At 43.7% G+C, this 12,623-nt stretch overlaps 4 protein-coding genes across 4 annotated transcripts; 1 reads left to right on the forward strand and 3 right to left on the reverse strand.

Annotated features, from left to right (window-relative positions):
- Positions 1 to 3,150: 3,150 nt before the first annotated feature.
- On the reverse strand, positions 3,151 to 5,105 carry N7495_000303 (FAD-binding type 2; the record flags this gene model as incomplete). The annotated part of the gene is made up of 4 exons (XM_057202973.1): positions 3,151 to 4,269; positions 4,329 to 4,533; positions 4,593 to 4,981; positions 5,043 to 5,105. The coding sequence occupies 4 exons, from the start codon at positions 5,103 to 5,105 to the stop codon at positions 3,151 to 3,153; spliced, it is 1,776 nt and encodes a 591-aa protein (XP_057067046.1).
- Positions 5,106 to 6,002: 897 nt separating this feature from the next.
- Positions 6,003 to 7,686, reverse strand: N7495_000304 (uncharacterized protein; the record flags this gene model as incomplete). The annotated part of the gene is made up of 3 exons (XM_057202974.1): positions 6,003 to 6,362; positions 6,412 to 6,972; positions 7,027 to 7,686. The coding sequence occupies 3 exons, from the start codon at positions 7,684 to 7,686 to the stop codon at positions 6,003 to 6,005; spliced, it is 1,581 nt and encodes a 526-aa protein (XP_057067047.1).
- A 511-nt stretch (positions 7,687 to 8,197) lies between these two features.
- N7495_000305 (uncharacterized protein) lies at positions 8,198 to 9,766 on the reverse strand (the record flags this gene model as incomplete). Its single annotated transcript, XM_057202975.1, has 1 exon — positions 8,198 to 9,766. The coding sequence occupies one exon, from the start codon at positions 9,764 to 9,766 to the stop codon at positions 8,198 to 8,200; it is 1,569 nt and encodes a 522-aa protein (XP_057067048.1).
- Positions 9,767 to 10,927: 1,161 nt separating this feature from the next.
- N7495_000306 (uncharacterized protein) lies at positions 10,928 to 11,473 on the forward strand (the record flags this gene model as incomplete). The annotated part of the gene is made up of 2 exons (XM_057202976.1): positions 10,928 to 11,028; positions 11,104 to 11,473. The coding sequence occupies 2 exons, from the start codon at positions 10,928 to 10,930 to the stop codon at positions 11,471 to 11,473; spliced, it is 471 nt and encodes a 156-aa protein (XP_057067049.1).
- Positions 11,474 to 12,623: the final 1,150 nt, after the last annotated feature.

Here is a 12,623-nt window from a genome sequence, read left to right on the forward strand (position 1 = left end):
GAATGCTTCAATCTGGAATTGCTTCACGAGACTTCCATCTATCGTCGGTGATGCCGCAACAGAAGGGGCCCAAGTTCTGGCTTTCACTATTCCCAGATAATGATTAGCGGTATATAGTTTACTCTATGTGATATCCAGGATTTACTCGGTGCTACGAGTCCAGTGAGTATATTGAAAAATACAGCGTGTAGCTCCTCATCCGTCTCCGCGTCAAGAATATCGCGGGCCGGAGAATCTCTGCCGCCTTGGGGCAGCCATTTGATCAAGGCATTTAAGCCGGATTGCAATCGACTATCAGAGGCTCGGCCTGTTGGCTCGTAAGCTGCCACCCTTGCTTCAGCACTAGCCTCTAGAGTGTTTCAGTCATCTTCAATGTCAGTAGACATAAGAAAATAGCTGTCTGTTTGGGGGTACCGGCTGATGCTTTGAAATAGTTACAATCAGGGCCTTGGACAAGTGAGCGATCAGTGAACAGCCAATCCCAATCACTGAGTGCTGAGTGGAGTGGTCGCATGAAGTATGAAAGCCCCGTCATAGAAAAAACGGTAAGTAAAGCTACCTATGTAACTATCAATAAATCAACGAGTTCTGTCTTCGGTCATTATTACCTGGGTATTCTCCCCGTGTTACTTCTTTTCAAGAAATGTATTCAATAATTATGGCACTGCTATTTCAATGAAAAGTGCATGGGCTGTACCTAGGTAATTATCTTGTACTATGTCCTGTCGGAGGGAAGTGTTTTAGCGCCTTTTTTCTGCCAATACAGTCTCCATAATTACACCCGAAAAAGGAATAGATTAATACCTATGCTAGCCAATTAAAACCCATGAAAGCTTTTCCAACATTTACGCGTTTTATGGTCATCTCTACATAAGGGCTCCTCACATAGCTGACACGCCCATTGAGTCTGAGCTGGTTTTCGCTTCCCTCCTGGACCTCCTAGCTTTTTGAGTGATCTCTTTTCTTCTGAACAGACGATACAGTATTTCATCCCTGGAAGTCTCACTACCTTATGTACTGCATTGGGTGTAGGTTGTGGTGGGTTCAGCTCTTCTGCACCAAGTTTAAAAAGCTGTAAATAGAGCTGCTTGCGAAACTCCTTCTGGGTAATCAGCTTCTTAGCTGGTATACCTATCTTCAATTGCTCAGTCTTCATCAGCTCATAAGAGTTAACAATAGACGCATCACGAAGCCAGAAAAACAGTGGCCACCATGAGCGAAGGCACCTCTGCTGTCTCATAGCTCACACGGAGTTGATTCACGATATCGACACCCCCCGTCTTATGATTATGATCATCAATAATAATAACAGGGATATCAAACTCTGCTATAGGTTCACCATTAAAGGCTGTCCTAGCGATTTTGGCACTAGTAGAGGTCTTTCCAGGGTGCTTTCGAAGGTGTGTGATCCAGTCTGAAGCTTTATTAATAGTATGTACGGTCGTTAAACCAGTAACAATATTATTATCTTGCCACATAAAGCATAGGACCTTATCAACTGGCGCAGCATAAAGGTCATTCCACTTTAGTTTTGTAACCTTATTACTGCCGTCCTTGATTTTCTGTAGCGCTTTCGGGAAACACCCTCTTGGTGTATAAGGTCGTGTTGTCCCAACTGCACCAATACCCTGATTTCGAAGGTGCTTAAATTGTGAAGGGCTAAAGCTAAACTTAGATTCAGAACTAGCTAGGTCACAAACTGTGTACAAAATCCTTAAGGGTTGTAAGAAGGTCGATGGAGTCGAGGATGAAGGACCTTCGAGTCACGTGATCTTACTGCACGACGGGCCAATCATCAGGCGAAGAGCCGCATTGAGCCCCTGAGTACACTCGGACTACGCGGAAAGTGCGCAATTAATTGCGCGCTCAAATTAAACCTCATGATCTACAGGATGTGGGGAATTGAGGTAAGTACCGTGTTGGCCTGACTCAGGGCTGATCGGGGTTAGCCATGAAGCAGTAAAAATGGTTGTATGTGGATTTATCTTGAGAATTGATATATAAAGGTACAAGTGTTTGCTTCTGGGTGCATAATTCCCATACATTCAAATTCCTATATCTTCATATCAGCGCCGACAAGACACATGATACATAATATTTGCTCCTGAACTACATTTGAAAATAGTGGCTCTGAGATATTTCCTACAGCTCAAGACAGACATAATAATATAAGCACCAACTTCCTATGTGAGTTCATTGATCAATCTTCCACAGGAGCATGCCAGGTTAAACAAGATGATTTGGAATAGATCTGTCTTCACCAGATCATTCTTCTTAAAAAAGATCTAGCCATGTGTCTTGCCCTCGGATTCCTCTTCAAGGATAAGAACACGAGCTCAAAACCTCCTGCGGGACCTGCAGTACGCCCACATCCAGCGATGACCCCTCAAAGTCATCAAAATGCTTTGCCGACATATCAAAATTCAACTTCTGGACATTAAACTGGGAATGGTAGAAATTTCCATTCTATTCATTGGCCCTTGAAAGGAATCAGGAGTACATATGTATGTTGGCCGCGTGGGATTTCGCTCAAGTCCCATCTATGGAAGTATGTTGCCCAAGTGCTTTAAAATTCATTATTTCTTCCTAATCTTTTTGACATAGTTTCGAGTATATAAATTTTCATTCCTGCTTCTTGCCTATTAATTATTGAACAAGAAATGATTTTGAAACTATCTGCTCTTATTCCAAGGTTTCATGGCTTCAATTTATTTGGCGAGTCACCTGAACTATTGCCTTATTTAGTTTGTTCATGCTGTAACTCAATGTATTCTTGGTAGGACATTTTGTTCTGGTTTCTATGACCTTGTCTAAGCTGTTTTAAGAGACCATCGTATACTTCATTTTTCAAATTTATTTAACGCTCTACCAATATGAAAGATGGGGCTGTATGATTAATCAAGATGCCAAATTATGAAATTATTTGGAGTCTTTTCGTATTCCACTTTTAAAGAATACTTCAATAACATTACAGTTTCTGAAATAGGACTACAGGCGGAACAAAGAAGATTTTATGTGAGAAAGTCTGAGGAAGTATGACATCAACATATACAAGGCCTACAATAGTTTCTAGAAAGCCCGATAGACACGATATGACTTTGTGGCTTGTGCAACCAAACTTGACTATCAACATTGGCTACTCCAGAAATTTTATTTAATAGTACATAGTGGTCCGTAGGTTGCGCCGCCTTTCACCTCTTCCCAATCTTCGTTTCCGACGCATCTCCAACACCAAAACACACCTTCTGGGTCATATCGCTGTTTCACTGTTTTGAGCCAATCGTACTTGTGTCCAAACCAGCTTTCCTTCCACTGTGGATCAAATCCATCGGCCTCGTTCAAATATGTTCCCATGCCAGGCGTCAATTCCTCCATTACTTTCAGCTTCTTGGAGGTAGCCTTGTCCCTCACTTGCTGAACTCCTTCTAATCCTGCATTCAAAGGATACAGATCAACATGAGCTAGGAGAGTATAAGCCTTCCGCCATGCAGGGTTGACGGAAGTATATGGATCTGGCTGTAGGACCTTTCCACCCCCGACGAGACACAGGGAAAGCCCAGATCCGGCTGGCCGAGCACCCTGGCCTGTCTCGATAAATAGGACCTCAAGCATTTTGATAAGGTTTTCCTCCTTCATATTAAGGGAGTCCTTGTTGAACAGGCGTGATACCATCAGGAGACTGTCTTCAGCCTCAGCTTGATGTTTCCCCGTGAGCATGTATTCTTGAAAAGTCGAATAATAGTTGAAGGACGAGGTGATAGAAAGCTTGCTTCCATTAAGTGGAAGGAGGCTTTTTAGAATTTGCGTATTCATGAACTGCTTTGCACTCTCAATGGAAATAGAAGAGCTGTTTTCAAGCAACATTATAAAAGTATGGGTGTATAGGGTCTCTCCATCCATATGAAGTAACTCTCCATTGCCTCCGAATCCACGGTCAGAGATAATAGGATACTTCGATAATAGATCTCCGGTGGCATTGAGCAAATCAGTTATGTTGCCATATAATGGAGTCATGGCTAAGGTATGCGCGAGGGTCGGACGGGTTGGGTGTGCTTTAATTGTGGCCGATACGACAACACCAAAGGTACCACCACCGCCTCCACGTAGGGCAATAAAAAGGTCTGTATATTGACATGCGTTTGCCTTGACAAGCTGCCCTGACGCTAAAACAACTTTGTACTCGAGGACTTGATCGGCTGCCAATCCGAATTCGTGGCTCACGGGGCCGTGACCACCACCCTGGAGGAAGCCTCCGATAGCTCCAACGGTCTAGAGTCATATTAGTTTCTTGCTATCAGTTAAATTGTTCTCAGGGATATGAGTCTTACACGATCATCGCCACCAACAACAATAGAGTTATGTTCGCTTGCAAAGGCATATACGTCCTTCCAAATATATCCACCACCAACCGTAATTGCTCCTCCTGTCCAATTGCTTGGACAAGAGTTGTTAGGTGATGAATAATTCTCATAATACTGAAGCCCATCCTGAACATATTTGACCCATATCGAGAGGCTGCCGTATCCTTGGGATCTATGGCTTTAATGTCAGCAAATAAGACCTTACAAGTTCTCGGGAAAAAGATTTGATACCTTTGTACAATATCATGGCCTGTATTTTTGACCACGAGTCGCACGTTATTCATTTTGGAAAATATCACTCCTGCTGCAACGTGTTCTGCCTTTGTTGCATTGATAGTGTACACTGGAGCAGCACCCAGCTGGCACAGGGGGTAGGCGGCTACAGAGCCATTGATTGGGGGACATTCCTCAGTCACTGGATAGGTATATCCTATTGGCGAAGTCTCTTGGAATGAGGAATTAGTCCACTGTTGACTTATTTCCTGACATAGCTGAACGTCCTGACCAGGACCGGGGTAACATGGCTGGGCAATGGGTTGATTAGCGATGAGTTGCCCATCAACAGACGCATTGAGGGCACTCCATGTGGGAATAGAAGGCCAGCAAAGGTCAGCTGGGGTCTATTGAAATTATATCAGTTAGTCTCGAGGGTGTTATGAGTCAACATTCGATTATACATACACATTTACATTGGTGAAAAGCGGACTGTGTCGCAGCAAAGAAGAGACTTGCAAGAAAAATCATTTTGACAGCGTTTAATTTACGACTACTTGGAATCAAATGACTTAAATAGTATTTTTGCTTGTACCTAATATTCACCGTCCCATTTGGCATTTCAACTGCTTGGATGCTGCCTGAATGCACAGCATAATTCATTTTCCCGCTTATCATTGTGGTGCGTAAAGGATTTAGCTGAACCAAGCAGATCGACAAAACTACATGAGATGACAGAATCTCATTGGTTTCTAAAGTTTTTTAGGTTTTTCTTTTCTAATTGCTGGGTGTATGAAGTCAGAATAGATCAAAGCTAGGGCGATGGGAATGCGCAACGTGCGCGCAACGAACGCGCAATGAAGAAGGCACGTCATAATTTTTGGATGTGTACAGAAAATTTCAAAGTTGATTTGTATCCATTCAAACAGCACGGATTTTCTTCTATCTTTACTCTTATGAGTATTTTCCAGGCGGCAGAGGGAAAAATTACAAGTGGATCATCGTTCGCTTCCATTGATAACATTGGAATATGTAGTAATGAATTTCCATTTCCCGTGGCAGAAATAGTGCAGATACAGACTTTCGTCAAAACTTACAATCATATCACTACAGATACTACATGACTCCTTTGTGAGGCGAATTCGTTGTCATCCACAACGAAAGGCTTAGGCATTGTCAAATCACTTTTTCTTATTTCAACAGCTCGGTGAGGTTCCATTTATCAATCGTTTTAGTTAAGGGAAGAAGGAGCTACATTGGTGCCTTATTTTAGGGCCATACTATTCATAAATATATTGGAAATTTGACTCTGAAATTTATAATCAAAACTTCTGAAGATATCTATGAGTCTCAAATCCGAAACCAAAAAAAGAATGATAATTTAAGCGTAATTGGTGGCTTTGTGATAAAAAGAACAATGCTTCTTTCCTAAGTCGCGTTTTCAAGTGGAATGTTTGTCCCCTCCATTTGTTCGTCGGTGGGTAAATTTACTATTGTAAGATATAGCACATCCTTTTGGAAGATCTTCTTGACATAATGTTTTCCAGTGCTGGGAATCAGTCGACCATCGTCTGGGTTAGAATGCTGACCAAGAAGTCGATTTATCCCTAGTAATTCATTTCTCTGAGCAAGTATTTTACCAGGTCCGGGTACCGGGACTAAGCCACCGGTAACTAGGGAAATAATCGAACCACTGTTCGCAGGGTGATCTGGATCGTTGAACCTGGATTTCATGGGTTTTCGCTGGTGAGTAGGAACAACTAGTGGGGTTTCTGGATGTTTTGCTTCCTGTTTCATCATTAGCGAGGTAAGAAAGAGGCATAAGAGTAGAGCTCACAAAGAAGACCATGGCTCTTCTATCCATGTAGTCGCTGACCCATTTTCCGGCGCCTTTGAATTTTTCCACAATTTTTTGTGTTTTTTCAGACTTACAGCCATCTAGTGCGATCCGATCCAAATCAGGATAAACTAGAGGTGCAACTTCGGGCAATTCTAGCACGGAATTTGTCTCCCCACTCTTCACCCGGATTTTTTCAACTTTTTTTCGGAATTTAGATCTCTCTGGATCAAGATTGCTCCACGTTTTAGCTGCCTGGGCTATATCGACCTTCTCCTTTTTGAAAAGTGGAGTTTCCATTGAGTTGTTTATCTTGTCTAGCGGTCCTTGATGTGCGCTATCGTCTGGTCTGAATGCAATCACCATAGCAAACAATCCGCGCGGCATAAACAAATCGCGATTAACCATCTCAAGAAAAGTATTTGCACGAGTACGCTTCTGTAACTCTCGAGCTGTGCCAGCAACAATCGAGACAACCATACCAACTATCATGGCTGTTGTAAATGGGATAGATGAAGTTATTTGAGCAGCGATGAAGATTACTTCAATCCAGGCTGAAGCCTTCGTCAAAGGTTAGTATATATCGAATTCAAGACACAGGGTATTTTCACGAACATGGTTGCTTATATCCAGATATTCCAAGAATTTTAAGAAGACCTCATCACTGATCCCACAACCTTCGAGAATAGGTGCGTATGCACGAACAAATCCGCGGTCTTTATTTCTAGGCCGGCGTTGAGGAATTATGACGGGACACGAAAGTCGCTGTAGATCTTCGGGACGGTGTCCTGCCATAGCAACGAGCTCCCGAACCAACCTTTCCCTCTGTTTAACTTTTTCTTGGGCATCTTCCTCCGCATTTTCGCCTGAGTTGATTAAATCATATTCACAGAGACGTGGTTGTGATTGATTATCGCAGCTTGAACGTCTCAGCAGTTCGGCCAAATCATCAAGCTGCCACGCCACCTCGTCCTGATCAGTAGTCGCCAAATTTTCTGACGAGGCATCTGATTCGACGAAAAGGGCTCTCGTCTTATTCTGCTCAGAATTCTCATCATTGATGTATTCAGACAGATGACGCCGGTCAATAATATCTACAGCAGCTGTCTCAGTGAGCTCAACGCACTCGGAGTTCTTTGATGAGTCCTCTGAGGAAGAGTGATCAGGAAAGCTGGCACAAGAGTAGTCATTTGACGAAGGTGGATCTCGGATGGCATGTATTGCTTCTGATGCCAGTCCTAGGCCTGTCCTAAGGATTTTGACGATAAAAACCATCTTAAGAATATTGTTTTGAGATCAGTTGAATAAAACAGGCCTGAATCATTACAGCACTGGGACTTTTATTTATTCTAAATGGAAAAATTCCTTTTTCCGCAGTTTGATTTAGTTAACTAATTCCTCGAGAGGATTTCAAATCAAATCGTCTTACCGTGTAATTTTACTGGGTCAGATATAATGTACTTTCAATTCGACTGTGAACGCCAAAGGGGGATCGCTGGCTTGCAGGTGGGCCCAGAGAGATAGTAATGTGAGTTAATTGGTCTTCATTACTAATCTCCACACGCAAAGAGATATTTAAAAATTGCGCACTCGTTGCGCACTCGTTGCGCCTTGATTTTTCGGCTGAGCGGCGATCCGTGCTATTGATGTATATCTTAACTATAAAACCCTGTTTCACTTGGATTTCAAGATGACCAAGTTCGTTAATTAGAACACGTCGCCGTGAGTAATAAAACGGTTCTGTCTAATTGTAAAATTCAATTAAGCAGTAAGAAATTATGCCTTTCTAATCTGGGAAACACCATTCTGTGCCAAGCTCAGTACTAGTGTTCATAGTTTCGATCCAGCCAAAGAGCTCCTGCGGGTTGGCAAGAGGGTCAAATTCTCCAATATAAGGCCACAAGTTTGATGCCCCGGTGGATGTATTGGATCCACCAATATATGGGTCACTCAGATTCGTAAATGTATTGAATACTTCTGATTCCACTGGTCCTTCACGCGTACCTTCGCTTTCCTCTCCTTTTTTCTCGAGACTTTTTTCTTTGAGTTCTCTCATCAATACACAAAACCCGGTGATCAATTTGCTATTTGCAGCAAATATACAGCCGTGAGAAAAGGCAGTATCTGTGGAAGTCCAAGCTCCAGAAACCATCGAGTCAAATCGCTGTGCACAAATGGTAAAGAGCTCAAGCTGCTTCTCAAACTCCACGTTCAACCGTCCAAAACACCTCCATTGAACAATATTGTTTTCAAGAAGATTTTTGCAATGTATGAGAACCTCGAAAGCAAGATGTTGAAACGGCGGGCGGAAAGAGATGCCACCCATTTTCAAGTTTGTGCACTCAATGAAAAGATTCAGAAGACTTCCTAACTTTTCAGGATACTTTGCTCCTAGCCAGCGTAGAACCATCGCAAAGGGTTCAGCTGCATCTGCTAATACATTTTCTTTGCTGTGTGTGACCTGTGCACTGATGTGAATGGCTTCATGACTCCCTATATCGCGTTCCCGTGATATTATGCCTTCTTGCGACCTTGCTCTTAGCACCGCAGCATGTAACAGGCCAAGTCCCCATACTCTAACTATGATAGAATTGAATCTTAGCTCTAGCAGGCATTGAACACCTACTACCTCTTCCGCTTCAAAAAGGCCTGATGCTGCCTTTAACAAAGTCTTGCTAGTTTTGATTTCATCAAGACATTTCTTCTCGGTCTCCTCAATGAATGCAAACAGACTGCCGGGGTTGACCCAGTATTCTTTGATATCTGCTAAAGCTTTTAGTAGGATACAGGTCGATGTGGCCCAAAATATATGAAAAATAGTTCTTGGGGAACACCGACGACGATTTGAGATACTCTGGTACGCTTCAACAATTGGATTTGTTTTTGCAAGAACTTGTCGTAGAGCCTGGTGTGATTTTGCAAAGTAACCATCCAGAAAGATATCATAATACACAATCTGTAGATACCGTATCGTTTGGCACAAACGGTCGTCAAATTGAACGTTGTCTGCAATATCTAACTCTTTGGCAAGTGCTGCGTACTTTCCAGACACTTCACCCAATTTTTCAGCCATTCTGTATGCTAAATTGACAAAAAGTTCGGATTTTATTGCTCGATGCAGGGCTGCTCGAGTCGTAGCCAGGGCTGTTGGTTTGTAGTCGGCTAATACAAGGCAAACTGTGATCGAATCATGATTTATAGGTGGAGAAAATATAAAATCTTGACCGAGGAAGGTGACAGCAAGCCGTAAAGTGGCCTTCAAATCGGGATTTTTCTTATTAAGGCCCTCATCGATTTCCAAAGCGATCAAACAGAGCAGCGCAAAGAGCAAGCTGGTAGCGGAGTTGGCTGACATGAATTTATTTGATATTAAACGGTTTCTTAGGTCAGTCAGTGAGGACAAGGGTACTAGGAAAAAGCGGTGCCAAGTCAAGCTTTTGGACTATGTTAGACAGGATATGAAATATTAGATCGATGGAGCTCACTTTTTGTCAAGAACATGAGCCAAATCACTGTCAATAAGATTTGGCAGAGATAAAGTCCAATGTGATGGTATTGGAGCCATGTCTGCCCCAAATGCTTGATCTTTCGCCAAAATCGACGAAAGAAAATAGTGGGGTTCTATCATACATTGAAAAAGCTGTTCTGTAGTTGGTTTCTGAAACACCGGCGTCTCTTGGTCTGATAAATCAGAAAAGAGATGAGGCTTGATATAAAGTTCCGAGAGAGTAGAAGTACTAGTTTCATTGCGACCTTTCGACTCTACCGAGCGCACGGAGCCACTTTCTTGAACATTCGGGCGATGAAGACGTTTAGATGCGGGACGTCCCAAACAGGTACGCTCAACTATACATTCCAGGCCTAGATGAAGGCATCGGGCACAAGACATTTCTTTTGGCCGGGGGATACCCAGAGGACTCAGGTCACCAGGGCTCTGCATAACGCATTTAATCTTCCTTGATCTACACCCGCGGCATATAGTGCGAGCATATTTTCCCCTCGGGCCTCGTTCAGTCTTTGATTCTTGCATACTCGTATATTCACAGTGGCAAATAAGAGCACAAGGGATGTAGCTGAGAACTAGACATGGACTAAAGAGCAATTTGCGGTTTATTGGGGTACTCCGCGTGATTATCACAGCTTGGTTCAGACCCGCGTCTACGCGCTATACTATTTTTGTTCTCGCCACCCCGCACATACCTAGTTCCATTCCGATAGCGCCAACTCAAGAATTTGCGCGCTGACAACACGAAAATTTGCGCTCTATTGTACGTAGCACAAAATACAACACCGTTTCTGGTCCTCTGATTCAATGAGAATTTTCGCCACAGCGTTTCTCTGCACAATATTTAAGATGTTTACCCCCCCCCCCCCCCCCCTTCTGGCTTCTTGAAATACACGATTTGGTTTCATCGAAGTTCTCGATATAAAGATCTCAAAATTCTCCACTATCTCGTCTATATCATTATATCCTTTGTCTGCCTTTAAAATTAAAACATTGAACTCTTTTATCAATATGTCGTGGAGTACCAGTCAATATAACCAGCAGGGCACCCAAGGCCAGCCACAGGCCTCCTATCATCTCCAGGTTAGTCTTTTTCTGCCAATGGCATCCTAGTCTGCTTCAAAAGAGGGAAATTCTAACCACGAAACTGTATAGCAGCACAATCATGCTACTGAACCAATATGTAGTCATGAAATTTTCTCTGCTAACGGGGAGACATGCTCGTGTCACTATGGGTCAAAAGATGTACAAACATCATCTTTTACTCCAGATCCTTCACCTCCGCCATACCAGTTGCAGCAGCAGCAGCAGCAGCAGTATGGCGAGAATGCCTCTTATTACCAGCATAACATTCCAGCTGGCGATGAAGAAGCGAGCCAGATTCCTGAGCAGACAGTGGGCGATAGGGGTCTCGGCTCTACAATTTCCGGCGGCGCTGCTGGAGGTTATACAGCTCATCAGATGGGCGGTGGAAAGTTGGCTACTGCTGGAGGTGCGCTCCTGGGAGCTGTCGGTATGAATATGGTAAGCAACAAGCTGTATGTAGAGACCTCCTGATCCCTTAATTCGTTAACCCGAGGTGAAGGCTGATTTTTTCCAGCAAACAACACTATACCCAGCCACAGCAACCCTCCCAAACTGTTGTAGTTGTCCCAGCTCAGACGCCCACTTATTACGATGGTTTTGGCGGAGGATTTGGCTTGGGTGGTAGGCTTGCCGCTGGTAGAGTCCACCGCAGGCTCGCCCGTCGTGGACTTTGTGAAGGGCTAAAGCTAATCTTAAATTCAGAACTAGCTAGGCACATGCTATTTACAAAATCCTTGAAGAACGTGAACAATTCGGGGTGGAATCGTGAGGTATGCGGTTGGTGGGTCACGTGGTACAACCACGTGATAGTTCACCAGGATTCAACCTGTTACAATACCCCCCTCCTATTCTCCTGTTTTCCGGGGTCCATTCGAAGTCGTAATTGGTCCGTATCGTAGTTCAAAGGTGTCGAGAGCTGTGCAGTTTTCCATTGCGTCGATAGGTTCCCATGTCAGTTCTGCGTATCCTCGCCATTTCACTAATGCTTCCCTCCGCGATCCACGTCCAATTTTTCGTGTCCTTGCTTGTAGGATCTCTTCAATTTCGTATTCCAGATCTCCTTCGACTAACAGCGGAGGCGGTTGCGAATCGTCCACGATTTGTGACGGTAACGGGTCCGTTGCCGCGGGTCTTATTAACTCAACATGGAAGACAGGATGTATGCCGCTTGGCACATCCAGCTTCACTGTATGAGAGGATGGCACTTCTAGAACTGTGTATTTGGCGTGGAGCCAGTCTAGTTTCTTTGAAGGCCGTATCGTGCGTACATTCCGTAGGTTTAGCCATACTTTATCGTTGATATTATAGACTGGAGCGGCTCGTCTTGAACGATTCGCTTGTTCCTGTTGGCGTTCTTGGGCGATAGCCATCGCTGCATTTGCCTAATCGGTGGCGTCTCGTAGCCGGTTCGTGAACGTTTCCGCTGCGATCTCTGGTCCTCTCTCTGCTTGGACTTCTATCACTTCGACTGGATCGACATGGTATCCGTGTGTGAAGAAGAATGGAGATAGTCTAGTAGAGGTTGCGTCTCGGTTATTGATCGCCATGGCTACGATAGGTAGTAAACTTGCCCAGTCGTCCTGTATATACGTAGTAAAGGCGCGTAGAATTCGTTCGACTT

The sequence above is a fragment of the Penicillium taxi genome (assembly GCF_028828555.1).
Source record: "Penicillium taxi strain IBT 34144 chromosome Unknown utg000001l_segment0_segment0, whole genome shotgun sequence".
NCBI classification, from domain to species: domain Eukaryota; kingdom Fungi; phylum Ascomycota; class Eurotiomycetes; order Eurotiales; family Aspergillaceae; genus Penicillium; species Penicillium taxi.